The 15987-nt window shown below is 52.5% G+C and overlaps 1 protein-coding gene across 1 annotated transcript in view; it reads left to right on the top strand.

Moving 5' to 3' along the window:
* CHRDL2 (chordin like 2) overlaps positions 1 to 15987 on the top strand; it is a 29957-nt gene that overhangs the window by 10346 nt on the left and 3624 nt on the right. The window contains exons 4-9 of the mRNA XM_068419077.1: positions 467 to 609; positions 4490 to 4583; positions 5700 to 5755; positions 6952 to 7120; positions 8038 to 8232; positions 11539 to 11721. Coding sequence (XP_068275178.1) covers positions 467 to 609; positions 4490 to 4583; positions 5700 to 5755; positions 6952 to 7120; positions 8038 to 8232; positions 11539 to 11721 — 840 coding nt within the window. The remainder of the gene's footprint in view (positions 1 to 466; positions 610 to 4489; positions 4584 to 5699; positions 5756 to 6951; positions 7121 to 8037; positions 8233 to 11538; positions 11722 to 15987) is intronic.

Here is a 15987-nt window from a genome sequence, read left to right on the forward strand (position 1 = left end):
CAACATCTGGAGTCAGATCAAAAGGGCTTCTCCTATGAGTAATTAGCTAAAAACTAAAAATACCTTTTTTTTTTTTCTATTTTTTTTTTCCTTATTTCCGAAATCGTTGATGGTTTTTGACTAACTTTGCTACCACTCTGGCACGGTGGGGGACAAGACCTCAGGTGGTCAGGCTTCCAGTTTTACCTTTGTGCTGAGCTCAGCGTGGTCAGGGCAGCCCTATTATAGAATCATAGAATGGTTTGGGTTGGAAGGGACCTTAAAGATATTCTCCAGAGGCTTTTAGGCACGTAAATCCCCATGGGCCACGCAATGCCGTGGCCACTTCTTCATGGTAACTGTGGTGTGTAAAGGGCTCCTTGTCCTTTTGAGTTGGGCTGGTGGGGAATCTGCTGAGCATCCGTGCCACATCGGCGCCAGGCAAGGGCTGACTTTCATCCTGTTCCTTTCTCATCTTCTTTTCCAGAGCCACATTCCCCTTCTGGCCTCCGGGCGCCCGTCAAGTCCTGCCAGTATAATGGGACGACCTACCAGCAAGGCGAGATGTTCACCACCAGCGAGCTCTTTCCCAGCCGCCAGCTGAACCAGTGTGTGCAGTGCAGCTGCTCCGTAAGCTACCTGCGAGCCCACGGGAGGTGGGGGAACTCGGGGTCTGCTCCTGCACCCCAACAGTGTCCCACCAGGTCAAAAACCTCTTGAGGACCATTGGCTTGTGCCAGCCCATGGTGGGATGGTTTATCATCAGGATCAGGTTATCAGTGCAGGAGATTGATCTTCCTCTGAGCTTCCTCTGAAATGGTGCTGGGTCCTCCCTGCCCAGTGACTAAGGCCCACCACAGAGCTGGGTGCTTCCTCCTCTGCCCGGGTGTGTTATCTGGCCTTGACCCAGAGCAAGGTGTGCTGCAAATGTCTTCTGGGCCCTGGGGTCGGAGCACAAAGCACTCGCCTGTGTCTCCTCCTTGGTGGGAACAGCACAAACAAGCTGCTCCAAGGGTGGGTTATTCACTGGAGATCCCATGGGCCTGTTCTGGGTGAACCCTGCTGGGGCTCCTTGGGGTGGGCAGGGGGACAGCCCTGTCCCCACTGAGCAGGCCAACAAGTGCCTTTGCCTGCTGCAAGGACCAGTGCTGTCCCTGCAGCACCCAGCTCTCCCACCTGCTCCACTGAGGCATCGTCTGAGTTTGTAGCCAGAGGATGAGCACAAGCTGAACCATGGGAAGTTCCACCTGAACATGAGGAGAAACTTCTTTGCTTTGAGGGTGCCACAGCCCTGGCACAGGCTGCCCAGGGAGGGGGGGGGAGTCTCCTTCTCTGAAGATATTCAAACCCACCTGGACGTGACCCTGTGCAATGTGCTCTGGGTGACCCTGCTTTGGCAGGGGGTTGGACTGGATGATCTCCAGAGGGCCCTTCCAACCCCAACCAGTCTGGGATGGTGTGATTGTGTGACCTGGGGGAGCTCAGCACACCTGCAAGGCAACATGGATGCCAGCTCTTGGGCTTCAGAAGTTCTTGGTACATCGAGTCCAGTGTCAAGCTGGTGGGACTGAGCTGAGCTCCAGAAATGATTTGGTGGCTCCCAACCACAGCTGGGTTCCTGGGTCTTGCGGTGCCTTCAGCAGCCATCTCCTGCCCTGCATGGCTGGAGCTCACCCCTGACGCAGCCGGCAGATGACAGCAGGGAGATGGGGGCATTCGCAGCAGAGCCTGACCATCAGGGATGGCAATGGGCAGGCGCCTGGTGATCTTCACCCCCCTTGCTTGGATTTAAGTGGAAGCTGAACCCAGGGTTGAGCCGTGCTTGAGCAGTCAGGTGGCTGAGATGCACTAGGAGACGATTTCATCTGGAAACTCCTGCAGTGTGTTCACCAGCCCTCCAGGCCATCATGTGCAGAGCTGTGCCCTGGAGATGTGCACGTGCTTTCCAGGCTGTCTACAAAAAACATTTGCAGGATGCATCTGCCTTTCTCACTGAGCTGCAATGACCTGTGCAGGACCGTTGCATCCCCATCTTGATGGTCTTGGTTGCCCTACCTGAGAGCTGCGATGGTGGCCTTTGTGGTCCTCACCGTGCATCCCCGTGATGGATTGCCCATCCACCACCCATTGCCAGCACCAGAGGGATGTTCCTTCTCCGTGAGCCACCAGCAATGCCCTGAGACAGAGCTTGGCTCCGCTCTGCCCAACTCTCTCCCACAGGCTGGGATCCTGCTAAAAACCATCAAAACCCGATGGAGACGCGAGGCAGCCTGGCCAGTGGTGATGGGGAAGGTGTGCGGAGCGTGGGGCGGTGCGTGCCAGGAGCTGAGTGTTGGGAGATAAATGGAGCAGCTCCTCCTCCTCGAGAGGGAGCGAGGGAGGGGGATAGAAAGTGCTGACGCTGGACTTGGATGCTGCGGGGAACTGCTTGCAGTGGCTGCAGCCTCTGCCGTAAAAAAGAAGAGGGTTGCAGACTTGGCTTTCGCTGCCCATCATCCAGAGCCCTTGGATGGGACCAGGCTCTGCTGATCTGTGCTTTGCTTGCAGCAAATATTTTGACTAAGCTTGGGAGGAAAGAAAAAGGGGTGAGAGAGCCCAAACCACCTCCCTCTCTCATGCCAAGAGCACGCACATGGTGGTTACCATCAGCTGATGCTTGGTAGGAAAGTATCTGTGATACCAGGATAGCTGGCCTGAGCCTTTGATGCTTGTGGACGCCTCGGAGCTTGGTGGCTTGGAGCCAGGTGGCAAGAGGAACAGCACAGACATAGAAATTATACAATTTTGAGTCTGGTTCCTCGCTGAGGGACCCCAACTGGATGCCAGCCCACAAAGCTGGGGACAATTGCCAGGAAGGAGCCCTCAAACCCATTTGTACATGCCCACCTGGCCCTGTGTGGCCTTCCCATCCGCCACTGTCCCCAGAAGCCTGCGGACCCTCGTGTCCCTCTCAGAGACACTGGCTCTCGCTCAGGCTCTGTTTATTCGGCAGGATGATGCCTTGGATACAAAGGGGAAAATAAAAGGATGGCTGTGGAGCCTTGCAGCGGCGGGGTCTCGCCGGGCTGTGTCTGATGTTGTCAGCTGCTAGAACAGCTGCGTGAACAGCTGGTCTAAACCTCTTTGAAAACTGCCCTGAGACCAGAGCCTCCAGGATAAATCCCGCTTTTCAGGACATTTGCTCTTTCCTGCCTGAGGCAGGTCTTCGCCGTGAGCTGCTGGTCAGAAGGAGAAAGAAAGAAGAGGCTGCGTGGCCAAAGCCCGCTCCGTGCAGGTCTGAACTCCATGGAGGTCCTTGAAGCAGAGAACAGGGTTTTGTTTGCAGCGACATCAAGGTGCTGGAGTGAGTCCAAAGAAGGGCAACGGAGCTGGTGAAGGGTCTGGAGCACAAGTGTGATGAGCAGCGGCTGAGGGACCTGGGGGTGTTTAGCCTGGAGAAAAGGAGGCTGAGGGGAGACCTTCTCGCTCTCTACAACTGCCTGAAAGGAGGGTGTAGCGAGGTGGGGGTCGGTCTCTTCTCCCAGGTAACAAGTGATAGGACAAGAGGAACCGGCCTCAAGTTGTGCCAGGGGAGGTTTAGATTGGAGATCAGGGACAATGTCTTCATGGAAAGGGTTGTCAAGCACTGGCACAGGCTGCCCAGGGCAGTGGTGGAGTCCCCATCCCTGGAGGGATTTAAAAGCCGTGTAGATGTGGTGCTGAGGGCCATGGGTTAGTGGTGGCCTTGGCAGTGCTGGGTTAACGGTTGGACTTGATGATCTTAAAGGTCCTTTCCAACCAAAACGATCCTCTGATTCTATGACCTCCACTTCTCATTCACCAGACTTTCTTCCTCCTCTTCACATGCCCTGCACAGCATCTTGACTTCCTAATGGCAAAAGAAACTGCTGTGGTTTGGTTTTCTGTGGAAATCCTTGGTTAACTTCTTGGTTTTGATTGACTGAGAGCTTGGGGATACCCCAAAGAAAATTGCTGCATGGAGAGGATGACCTTGCTGTTAAGGTCTGGCTGCTGAACATCATTTTTTACCCTTCTGCAAAGCATCAGAAACTTTGCCCTGCAGCAAACAGGGGCAAACCCATTGACTGAGGTGGGACTGGGATGCACTGAGGTCAAGCGTGGCCTTTGCCCGTGGTTTTCAGCTTGAATCACTACAGCAATGATGTTTTCCAAACTAACCACCAAGCCAGTGGAAGAAGGTCTACACCTGGATGTCCATCCACAGCTCTCAACCCAGTGTCTTTGTGTGCTTCACTCTGGTGTTACAAATAACCCAAGACAGAGGGAGGGCAGAGCTGTGGCATGGACCTGGGTCTGGGTTCAGCATCACGCTTCCCCTTTCCACCTGTCTCCTCCAGGTCCTTGTCCTGGGAGATGTCAGAGAAAAGATTCTTGTGCTACATCGAATGGGTGGGTGTTATGCAGAGTTTACGGGTGCGGAGGGAGGCACTGCCTGCCTGGTTTTGGGGAAGACCACTGACAATGCTTTTTTTTTGCCCCTGTCTCCTAGGAAGGCCAGATTTACTGCGGCTTGGTGACCTGCCCAGAGCTGTTGTGCTCCTCTCCCCTAACCGTGCCGGATTCCTGCTGCCAGGTCTGCAAAGGTAATGAAGGGCCCAGGAGCTGCTCCTGAGCAAGGGCTGGGAGACACAGGCATTGTCACCATCTGGCAGGAGCCATCCCAAGCCCCTTTAGCAGGATTTTGGAAGCCTGTGGTGTAAATCAGGCCACTTGCACCAAGAAAGAAAAGATGAGGGGTCATTTTTTTCTTGCGTGTTTCCCCTTCCACTCTGAGTTGTGTCCTGCCTCCCTCCAGCCCACAAGCTGGCCAGAGCTGAGCTCTTTGCCCTGCCAATGGTGCATCATGCAAGAGATGTGACCTGCATGGAGGGTGAAGTCCTCCAGACCACTCACCCACCAGGGTGAAGATGGTTGTATAGACCACATAAAGATCATGCATGCTGCTGTTGCTCCAGGGAAGTTTCCAGGATAGTCAGGGAAAAACCCCCCACTTCCACCCCAGTAGAGCATGGCTGAGTTTCACTCCCGCAGCTCTCCGTGGGGGAGAAACTCTTGAATTTGCTGCTGTTTCCCCTGGCTCACACTTGGGAGAGTGAGGAGAGAATCAAGCTCCATGTCTCCAGATGGGACAGACTCAGGAGTGAACGGGCAGGTTCACACCTTGCTGACAATGAAGTCACAGCATAAAATTACTCTTTAATACAAGAAATATTTATGAAGCTGGATGGCCGTGGTTGTCTCCTGGCCATGGACACAGAATGACCTCCTCCAGGTGCCTCCTCCAAACTCTCCCCTTCTGCAATCTGTGTTCCTCTCCCCTAGTTTTCTTTGGTGCAGCTGGGGCATGTCATTGACTCGGTGAGAAGTGTCTTTGGATTTCTTTTGAATGCCAGATCATCCCCATCAACTCATACTCTACCTCTGGGATGTTTTCATGCCACCTAACTTCAGAAGCTACAAGGCTGTGTCTTTCTTGGAGCTGAGCTCTTGTTAATAGTCAGTGAGGATAAAAGGGTTTTTGGGGTATGGCTCCCATTTGCTTTGGGTGATGTGAATTGCATATTGGAAGCTTTTCTCTCTCCAGACCTTGCAGGTGGGCCATCACCCTCAAGAGAACTGCTTTTAGTCAGTTGGACCTCAGAGAGCAAATCCTCATCCAGCTCTGCAGCATTTCACAGGACAATGTTTTTTGCTTGCAGATGGCTCATATGAGAAGTCCACGGAAGAGGAACCCCTGCAGTTAAACAGAGGTGTTGTACGTGACGTTTGCATTTTAAAACTCAGATTATTGCTTCTAGCTCAGCCCCATTGAGCAGCTCAAAGAAAACCATTTGCCCTTGACCATAGTCTTCTACAAAGAAATGACCCAGAGCAGCTCTAGGAGGGCAGTCAGTTCCTTGGACAGCAGAACCACCAACACCTGGTTTGCAGATGAATCGTGTCTTGGAATTGACTCTAGGTGAGGGCTATCAGCATAGGCTGAGACCTCAAACCACCAGGGAAAGACTCTTGTTCTCTTCTTCTGAAGCATTTCTGATGTCTTTGGAAGAGCAAAATACCTGTAGGAACTGGAAATCTTGGGCACTTCTCCTTGTTGGCCAACCTGGCTGAGGTTGGTCAGTGGGTTAAAACAGCTGAGGAACATGGACAGAGCAGACTCAGAGGTGACAAACAGCCAGACATGGCTCTTACCCATAGAGTCAGATGGCCCAAATCTCTCTTTGGGGGCTTTTGCTTCAGGAGATGATGTCTCTCCACCCTGGGCTCAAAGGTGTCCCACCTCCCAGTTGTAGCTCCCATAGAGCAGCCAGCGCTGGAGCTGATCACCAGCATGCTTTCCCCAGGCTGTTTGTATCGGCAGCCCCAGCAAGGAAAAAGTGACTCCTTGGCTTCTGAGGGTGGATTCACGGTGACATTTCAGAGCTGGGTGGCCCGTGCCAGGTCTGTGGGATTAGGTCACTTACAGCTCCTGGCCCTGTCCTTTTCCATACTACTGGGTGAAACGCCAGCGTCACACCTCCACCACCTATAAAGCCTCCAAAATAGACACAAGGGGACCCTTTGTGCTGCATGTCTTGTCCCAGCAGTTTGCTCTTGGAAGCGTGGGATGCTCCTGAGATTTCAGTCCTGCTGGCTGGCAGCCCCACACCAACCCTCCTGGTGCCCACCAGGTGAGAGGGCAGGATATGGCCCATCCTTACCTCTCTGATCCTGGTTGGGTTGCACTGATGCCAGTCCTCAGTTTCCCAGCAGGCATCTAGGAAAGACCAGCCTATTTCCCTGCCTGTATTAGTGATGTAGGACCTCACATACTTCTCTGAGGACATTGGGTTGAGCTTGGGAAGATGGAAGGTCTGCAGGACACCGCATGGCTTTTTCCAACATGTGTTGGAGTGAGAACAACCCAACTGCCTGTGTCTGAGTCCCCTTCTTTTCTCTGACTGCTCACAGAGGCACTCGCAAGACCAGTGCTTGGGGGAAGCAATGGGCAGGAAGCCACCTGAAGCCACCACATCCACTGTTCTCAGTTCTTCCCTGGAATTCATTCCCAGGAGCTTCAAACCCAAAGGAGGAGGTGGCACCACCGTGAAGATCGTCTTGAAAGAGAAGCACAAGAAAGGTAAGGTATGGAGCGGCCAGGCAGTCTGTACGTGGCCTAAGGTGACTTCTCCAGGACTTTGAATTCTCCAGGGAATCTGTTTCAGCAGCAGGTTTCCACCATCAAGTCCTACTTCCCACTCCTCCACAGCCAGCCTCACCCAGCTATCTCAGCCATGATGGCCCACAGCCTCTTAGCTGCATGAATCTACAACTTTCCAACAAATGTTGGAAGAAGATTGGTCCTTGGGGTGTTTTGAGGAAGGGAGGTGCTCAGCTGAAAGACCCCACATGATCCTTCCAGGAGAGTGCTGCAGAGGAATAAGATGTTCCTTCTTGCACCTACCCACCATGTGCTGGGTCTGTCCCAGTGCTGTGGTCTTTCTCCTGGAGCAGGGAGTAGGAAAGTGAGATGAGGAGGCAACCTCATGGAGCCAAAGGGGAAAAGACAGGTCCCTTCTCCTCGTGGGGGCTCTCCCAGTGCTGTTTCTCCAGAAGGACTCTTTCCAGTCCTTGGAGATGAAGCCCTGGAGGAAAATTTTGGACCTCCAAAAATTTTCGTGGAGGAGTCAGCAGGTGGCACTCTTCACTGTGCTTCATGGCTGTGACAGCCTCGGAGAGACCCTGGGCTTGCAGAGGCTTGGAGGCAGGTAAGGTCCTGCCCACACTTATCACTCGCCCCCACCAGGGTGGTTGACCCCAGTAGCCTCCACCTCCTGGAGCCTGGTCCCCCTGCCCCATGGCACCTCCTGGGTGGGGTGGCTGCAATATCCCAGCGTCCGCTGCTGCTGGATGTGCTGCCAGAAGACCATGCTCCTCAAGACAGCAGGGCCACCCGTTTCTGAGGTGGTGAAATGTATTGAGCTCCACCAAGCCTTGGGTGTACGAAGAGGAGGAGGATTTATTTCCACTGGCAACTCTTTTCTCTCTCTCCTCCAGCTTGTGTTTACAACGGGAAGACCTACTCCCACGGGGAAGTGTGGCACCCTGTCTTCAGGCTCTACGGCCTCCTGCCCTGCATCCTCTGCACTTGCAGGGACGGTGTCCAGGACTGCCAGAAGATCACATGCCCCAAGGAGTATCCTTGTGACTCTCCGGAGAAAGTAGATGGGAAATGCTGTAAAATATGTCCAGGTAGGTGGGATCCCACCTGCTCCTGCAACTGCCTTCCAGTTCCTTCCTTCAGCCTTGTTTTAAAGCTCCGAGCAGACAGATGTGTAGGGGTTCACAACACTGGTGACTTGAATTCACACCAGGTGAGTTCAGCAGGGCAAGCACTGATGTAAGGGTTGGGCCATCTTGGAGGGCAGCAGGACTGACCCAAGGTGAGGAAGCTGCACCGGTACCAAAAGGTCGCATCTGTTGAGTGGGTGGAGTCTGGAGAAAGATGCCAAAGGAGGGACATGCTCTGAGTCTTCAGACAGGTAGAAGATGCCTTCTGGGGAGAGGGCATGGTCTGTTCTCCAGACCTCCAGCTGGGACAAGAAGTCATAGGGTTAAATTGTGACAGCTGAAATGTCGGTTTGAGATTAGGAGACTTCCCAAGTGCAGGGTTATCTGCAGCACTCGTGGTTTGGTTTGAATTTGAATTGAGGTCCCCATCCCTGGAAGGGGAGGGTTAGGCACACAACTATTGGGGTGGGCCAGGTAGAACTGGGCTGGTGCTGGGTTACGGTAGAGAAGACCTCTTTTTTTTTTTCATGTTCAATGGATTTTGGGTCTCTTAGCTGCTTCTTGGTCTTTGGAAAGCTGTTCACCTTAAACCACAGACCTGGCAAAGATGTGGCAGGGCATGAAATCTTCTCCTGTTCCCACTGGAGAATGTTTTCTAGGTTGTACCTCTGTCATTCAGCAGTAGATGTTTAGATGATGGACCACCCACTGCTTCCCTAGAGAGACTAAAGATACCTGAGTCCCTTTGAGCCTGACTGCGGGCGTAGCAGTTTCTGGGTGATCTCCTCTGATGTGCATCTTCAAGGTGGTTTCGTGGAGGGGTCTCACCTGGGAGAACAAGCACGGGGCGTTGCCACATTTAAAAATGGGGGCAAACAGGCTGCAAAATAATTTCAGCCGTGATTGTCAAGGTTTTCCAGCCTCTGAGCAGAGAGATTCTGGGATGGCCTCCCCGGGGGAGTGAAGAGCAGAAGCTCGGCTTGTTTTAATAAGGTTTCTGATATGTTTATGAGCAGGATTTATGATGTGGTGCCTGGTGGGAATGGGATGTGATGACTGAGCAGAGCCCTTCCAGTCTTACATTCCCATTATAGCAGGTCTTCCTGGTTTAAAGTCTACAACTTTCTCTGCTGGGATCTCTTGTCTGCTGCTCAGTCTTCATTTATTTCCAGTTAAACACTCTGACCCAGCCAAAATGATTTTCTTCTTGCTTTCCAGTACTCATAGATAGTAATCACACACATAGACGTTGCTCAGCCAAGTTACATGCTTCTCCTTTGCTTCACTACACGGAGGTTTCACCGATCTTTTTATCCAGGCAGTTTCCATGACTGCCCTCCTCTTCCTCCTTTATACCCAGTAGCTTGGAGAGAAACGCTAAGTAATTTCTATTTGCAAAAGAGATCCCACCTGAAGGGGAATTGATTGGATGGGGAGACCATTGCAGCTTCTGGGGGCAGAGCTAGTGACCAGGACCCCTGCGTCCCTGCTCCTCCTCCCCAGTGCTGTTGGCCATCGAGTGGCTCCAGTGTGAAGCTCCAAGGTTGTTAAATACCTGTTGTAGCTGTGAGGATGTGTCTTTCACAGAATCACAGAATCCCAGAATCAATGAGGTTGGAAGAGCCCTCTGGGATCATCGAGTCCAACCATTGCCCTGACACCACCATGGCAACTAGACCAGGGCACTAAGTGCCATGTCCAGTCTTGTCTTAAACCCCTCCAGAGATGGTGACTCCACCACCTCCCTGGGCAGCCCTTTCCAATGGCTAATGATTCTTGCTGAGAAGAAATGCTTCCTAATGTCCAACCTGAACCTCCCCTGGCGAAGCTTGAGGCTGTGTCCTCTTGTCCTATCGCTAGTTGCCTGGGAGAAGAGGCCGACTCCCACTGCACTACAACCTCCCTTCAGGTAGTTGTAGACTGCACTAAGGTCACCTCTGAGCCTCCTCTTCTCCAGGCTAAACAACCCCTTCCCTATCGTGAAGGTGGGGCTGCCTTGATCGATGCAAAGAGCAGCTCTGATGTGGGTGAAGTTTAATGGTCTGGGATGGAAGTTTCCCTGCATCTGGACCCCATGGTGAGGGTGGTGGGCTGTGGTCTTCCCCCTTCATGTCACGCTGAGCCTGCAGAGCTGAACACTTGTCTTCTCCTTGATGAAAAAGCCCTGTTTTCATCCCTTTAAATTGGGATTTCCATCCCCTCTCTGAGAAGAGTAGCTCAGGACCGCCCCAGAAAGCACGGGGGAGAGCAGAATGAGGCCTAAAATAACCGTCCTACTAAAATAAACCCCACGTGTCTATTTATAGCCAAACTTTCTTTCGAGTAGTGTAAAAAGCTTTAGCATCCAAAATGACTGGGAGAACAAGGCTAAATTCAGCAGAGCTGGGCTCCTCCGCGTTCCAAGGACCACAACCAAAGGCAATAAATCTGCTTCCAAAACCACGGGGGATTCTTAATTACTCCAGATACATAAAAAAAAAATTAAAATTAGCAGTTCTCCTTTACCAAGGATGTTGAAAAAGTCATGTAGGGTCCCGCCGGTGGCCCCAGTGTTGCACCCCATGTGGGGAGGGGGCTTGTGCTGGGGCTGAGCCCACCCGTGGGGCTGAGCCGGGCGCGGTGCCCAGGCAGCCCGGCCACGGCGCTGGCTCCCGTGCTGCGGGCTCATCCCTTCGCTGACGTTGCTCCTCTGGGACGGCAGCGGGAGCGAGATGGGAAGCGGGGAATCCAGCCTGGGCTTTGCAGTGATGGTGGCACCAAGGTCCCTGCAGCGGGTTACAGGGAATCCAGGTGGAGAAGATCCCCCTTCCCCATCTCCGCTGGCATCAAGGCTGACAATATTAAGGGGAATGGAAAATACGGGGATGAGCAGGTCCACAGATCCTTTAGCAACATCTCCGCTGCTGATCTCGGTGCTGGGGAGCGGATCCTGGGAGCCACTCGGAGATGAGGCTGTGCCACATGGCATCAAAGCCAATGAGACGCCTTTCCCTCAGCTTGGGTGCTGAGATCACAGAATCACAGAATCAATGAGGTTGGAAGAGCCCTCTGGGATCATTGAGTCCAACCATTGCCCTGACACCACCATGGCAACTAGACCATGGCACTAAGTGCCATGGCCAGGCTTTTCTTAAACCCCTCCAGAGATGGTGACTCCACCACCTCCCTGGGCAGCCCCTTCCAATGTCTAATGACCCTTGCTGAGATGACCTCCTCCAAGCTCCTTACTGCCCCTATTTTATGAGTTCTGTCCTTGTTTTTGCTCAGAAACCAGAGTCAAACCCACTGACGAAATAGTCACCACCCGGTGTGGCAAGAACCCCAACCGCGTCCTGGTGTACATGTTTGTGCCACCAAGCTCGGAGACCTCCAAGGAGATCCTCAGGACGATTGCAATCGAGAAGGAGCCTGCGGAGGAGGTGGAAATCTACAACTGGAAGCTGATTAAAGGTGAGTCCTGTAACGAAACCAGCCAGCAATGGAGGAGGTGTGTGTGGAAACCTGGTGCTTTCCAAGCTTTGTTCACTTTTTCAGGCTTTTCTAGTGGTGCTCCAGACCTTGTGTGGTGAGTCAAAACCTGCTGACAGCAGGCTGGCTTTTCTAACTCCCCCCTTTCACACGCTTTTGCTGCTGTTGCATGCAGACCAGGGGCTGGAAACCACTTCTGGCTCCAGTATACCCCACCACGAGCTGCAACACCACCCGGAGGCACAGCACATGGGCAAACAAGGCAAGGGCCATGGAACTGTTCCTCCAAACCTGCCCGCTTTCATGCCAAATGCACATGGAAAACAAAGCAAAAGATTGTTCTAGTCATTCCATATTTTTGCTTTTGCTCTTTTTTTTCCCCCAGTCCACCCATCACTGGGAGCAAAGCTTGCAGAGCTGCTGCAAAGGTGCATGCAGGGCAGGGGGATGAATTGCCCCCAGCCCACTTTTTGGATGGGTCTGGTGGTGTGTCCTCCAGAGGTCAAATGACACCGATCTCTTGCTCTGTCCCCACACCTTTAGCTTTGAAATTAGAGACGCCTGGTCCACTAGATATTTGTGTTGTGTTTCTCTTGGGCCTGGGGAAGCATCACAGTGCCCCAACCCCAAGTATTCGTTGGACATACTCTACCCCTTGCAAAAACTTGTGCTTTGAGCACTTGAGGTTGGTCGCACCCTGCCTATGGATACGGCGACCCTCAGCCTGTGTCTTCTCGACATGTGTAGGCAGATATTCTGCTCTCTTGGGTATGGTCATGTCTCACCTCTCTCCCTAAGGGGACCTCAGCCCTCCTGTTGCTGGCTGTTCCCAGCCACCAATGGTAGGCACACGTGGATAGTAGCCGAAGAAATTAACTCCAGAGACAAAGCTGTGGCTGCCACCATGTTTCCATTTTCCCCCTGCCATCCTCCATCCTTCACGGTGCCCCTCTCCCCATCCTCCCCCCTGCCTCGGCAAAGCCTCCTTCACAATGGCACCTTGTAGCTGGAGGACAGCTCTGAGCCTGCACTGTCTGGGCCCCACCGTTTCCTCTCCTCGCTCCTTGGCAGAGGTTGCCACCCAAACCTTCTCGCCACCTTCTGAGGCCAAAAGCTTCGCGTCTGCACGGAGCTCCTGAGCCCTGCCAGCCAAGGACAGGGGAGGCTCTTGTCCCCGAGGCCAACAGAGCTCTTTTGCTTGGCAGAGCAAAGTGTTACTATTGGGAAAGAGCATGAGCTCAGTCACATATGGATTCCACCTCTCCATGGTCCATCACTCCACCAACAGAGCAGCGTGTGTGGAGAAAAGAGGCTGCAAGTCACACCTGGAACCCATCCATCTGCCTTTGTATGGGCTTACGATACCTACCTGGCCTCATCTATTTCTGTGCCGGCACGGTTTCCTCCACAAGGCAGGAGTTGGAAGGAGAAACCGGTGCCAACACCCATCCGAAAGCTTTAGCCAGCTTGCTGGTGGTGCGTGACCAGCACCCACATGGGTTGCAGTGGGGGCTTCCCCACATTTTTAGGGGTCTGAACAGCTCAGAAGTTTTGAAATGTGACTTGCTGATGTTTTAGAGCAGGATTTATCATGGGGAGTGAGGACAACAAAGGAACAGGCAGGATCAGAGAGGGACCAGCACAGTTTGGAGGCTCTGTCGTTGACTCCTGCCCTTCACTGTGCCTAGGCTGTACTTGGAGGTGCAGTACCCCCATGGACCTCTTTCCCACATTTACCCTGCCAGGCTGTTGATTAGACATTGACCAAAATATTCCTTTCTATCCTGAAAACCTGGAGCTCTGGGACCTTCAGTGATCCCCAGTGTTTCATCACGCTGGTGTACCCTCACACCTCGACTGGAGGGGACTTGCAGGGTCCGGACCAGCCATCCTTGCACTCTTCTGGCATGCACTTGAAGATCTCCTGCCACAGAGACTTGGCAGCCCATGTAATCTCTTCCAGAACCACAAACCCCTTCGTAAGGGATGACTTTTCCCAAAGTGCAGCCTCTCTGCAGCTCAAGCTCATGCCTTCTCATCCTCTTCACCACGGGTGTGAAGAGCAGACTCCTTTCCTCTGCAGATGCCATCAGCTCCTGCCTCTATCCTCTCTTATACAGTTGAGTTTTTTCAGTCTTTCCTTGATGTTAGAAATTTCTGCTCCTTTGGTCCTTTCCATAGCTCTGCTCTGGACTCCCTCTATGTTTTTCTTGCAGTACAGAGCCCAAAATGGGGTGTCAAAGGTTGTCTCCTGCTGGGATGGGTCTTGTGCACTCATGCTCCCATCTCTGTCCACCTCCTGAAGCTTTGTTTTGCACATGATTTAGCAAGTCCTGAGACCAGTTTCTTGAATGAGGCTCACTTCACTCCCCAGCCCAGCAATAAGTGCCACGTTTAAAGAGTCATGTTGGTTCCTCGTGTAGTCAGCAGAGAGAAGCAGTGAAGCTATGTCCCGTCCATCCATTTCAGGATGGGCAGAACAGCTCTGTGGAAGAGCTTATCGTTCCAATATTGGGTAAGATGAATTGTTCCCTTAGAGATGGGACTGGTCCTTAATTCATTCCTTGTGCTGTACTGGACTCTGCTTGTTTTTTGGTTCTGAGGCAGTGCCTAAGCCATAGAATCATAGAATAGTTTGGGTTGGAAGCGACGTTAAAGATCATCTAGTTCCAACCCCCCTGCAATGAGCAGGGACATCTTCAACTAGACCGGGTTGCTCAGAGCCTCATCCAACCTGACCTGGAGTGTTTCCAGAGATGGGGCATCTCCCACCTCTCTGGGCAACCTGCACCAGTGTTTCACAACCCTCATCCTAAAACATTTCTTCCTTCTACCTAGTCTGAATCTCCCCTCTTTTAGTTCAAAACCATCACCCCTCCTCCTATCGCTAGAAAGTCTGTCCCCATCTTTCTTGTAAGCCCCCTTTAAAGCACCAAGAAAGGTGGCAAGTGCCCGACAGCCCCACCACCTCCCTCCATCTCATCCTAAACTTTGCAAAGAACAATCCTGTCCGTGGGACAGGATCTGCTTGCGGGCAAACGGCATCACCTTTTCCCAGCTCTATCCCAGCTCTTCGGTGGACGGCAGACGCAGCGGGCTATTCTTATCCGCGCTGCCTCGTGCTCTCCTCGTACGTGCTGGAGCATCGTCTGCATTCCTCCGCTGCTCCCCAGCTCCTGACATCTGTCAGAAACGACCATCCGGGGGGCCAAAGGTCTCAGCCAGCTCTCCGAGGGCTCTTGGGTGAACATTATCTAGGTCGGTTGATTAAAAGATGTTTATCTCTTGTAGCTCTTGTTTAAAATAGCCTCTCGGTTACTAATGTACTGGAAAGTGCTTCATCAGCCACGGGGACTCTAAGCACACCCTCCTGCTCCTTTCTAAGTATAGACCAGAAGGATTTATTGAACACTTGTGCCTTTCTTGCGTCATTAACAGTTTTATTATCTCCATCCAGTATCTTCTTTTGTTACTGGTAGGACTTCTTCTCCTGACCCACTTGAAGGACTTATTAATAGTCCAAATATCCACATATTTCTCCAGATGTCTTTGACTTCCTCTATTAATTTTCCACAGTCCATAACATCTCCTTTCGATGGATTGCTCGCCGATTCCCATCCGTTACATACTCTTTTTATGTGTAATTGCTGCTGGGAATCGGGGAAAGTCTCTTCACCAAATAAGGGGGACCATGTTCCTCTGAGATGTGCCAGCAGCGAGAGGCTGGACGCACGGGGAGCCTGGGTGAGAGGTGGGGAAGGATATGCCAGACATACCTGCCCGGTTTGTCACGCTTTGCAGGCAAATATGACTATTGCAACCCTTAATCCCGCAGAAAGGTCACTTCTAAACGCAGGTTCTGGTTTCCTTGGGTCAAACGTCTGAGTCAGGCACCTCTGCTAACGGGACGATGCTGGCACGGATAGAAATATCAATCTCTGCTGAGGTCATTCGTGGGGTTTTTTTTCTGTCCTGGAGGAGTTTCAGGGCTGGGGGCAGAGAGATGGAAAATTTTGGTCCCCGGCTGCTTCCAGGAAAGGAAAACATCTGAGGATGGAGGGGCCTCTGCGGTCGGGGAAGATCGGTGGTCGGGAGTGAGCAGAGAGGATGGGGATCCTGGGATCCAGTTGGTCTCACCTTAATTTCTCTTATGGCTTTAGGGGAGATGGGACCTCCTCCAGTGCGAGATGATTTTCAGAGCAACAAAATCTTATTGCTTTCACCTGCTTCACAGCGTTGTTGTGTTCT

This window comes from Nyctibius grandis, chromosome 2, assembly GCF_013368605.1.
Source record: "Nyctibius grandis isolate bNycGra1 chromosome 2, bNycGra1.pri, whole genome shotgun sequence".
NCBI classification, from domain to species: Eukaryota; Metazoa; Chordata; class Aves; order Nyctibiiformes; family Nyctibiidae; genus Nyctibius; species Nyctibius grandis.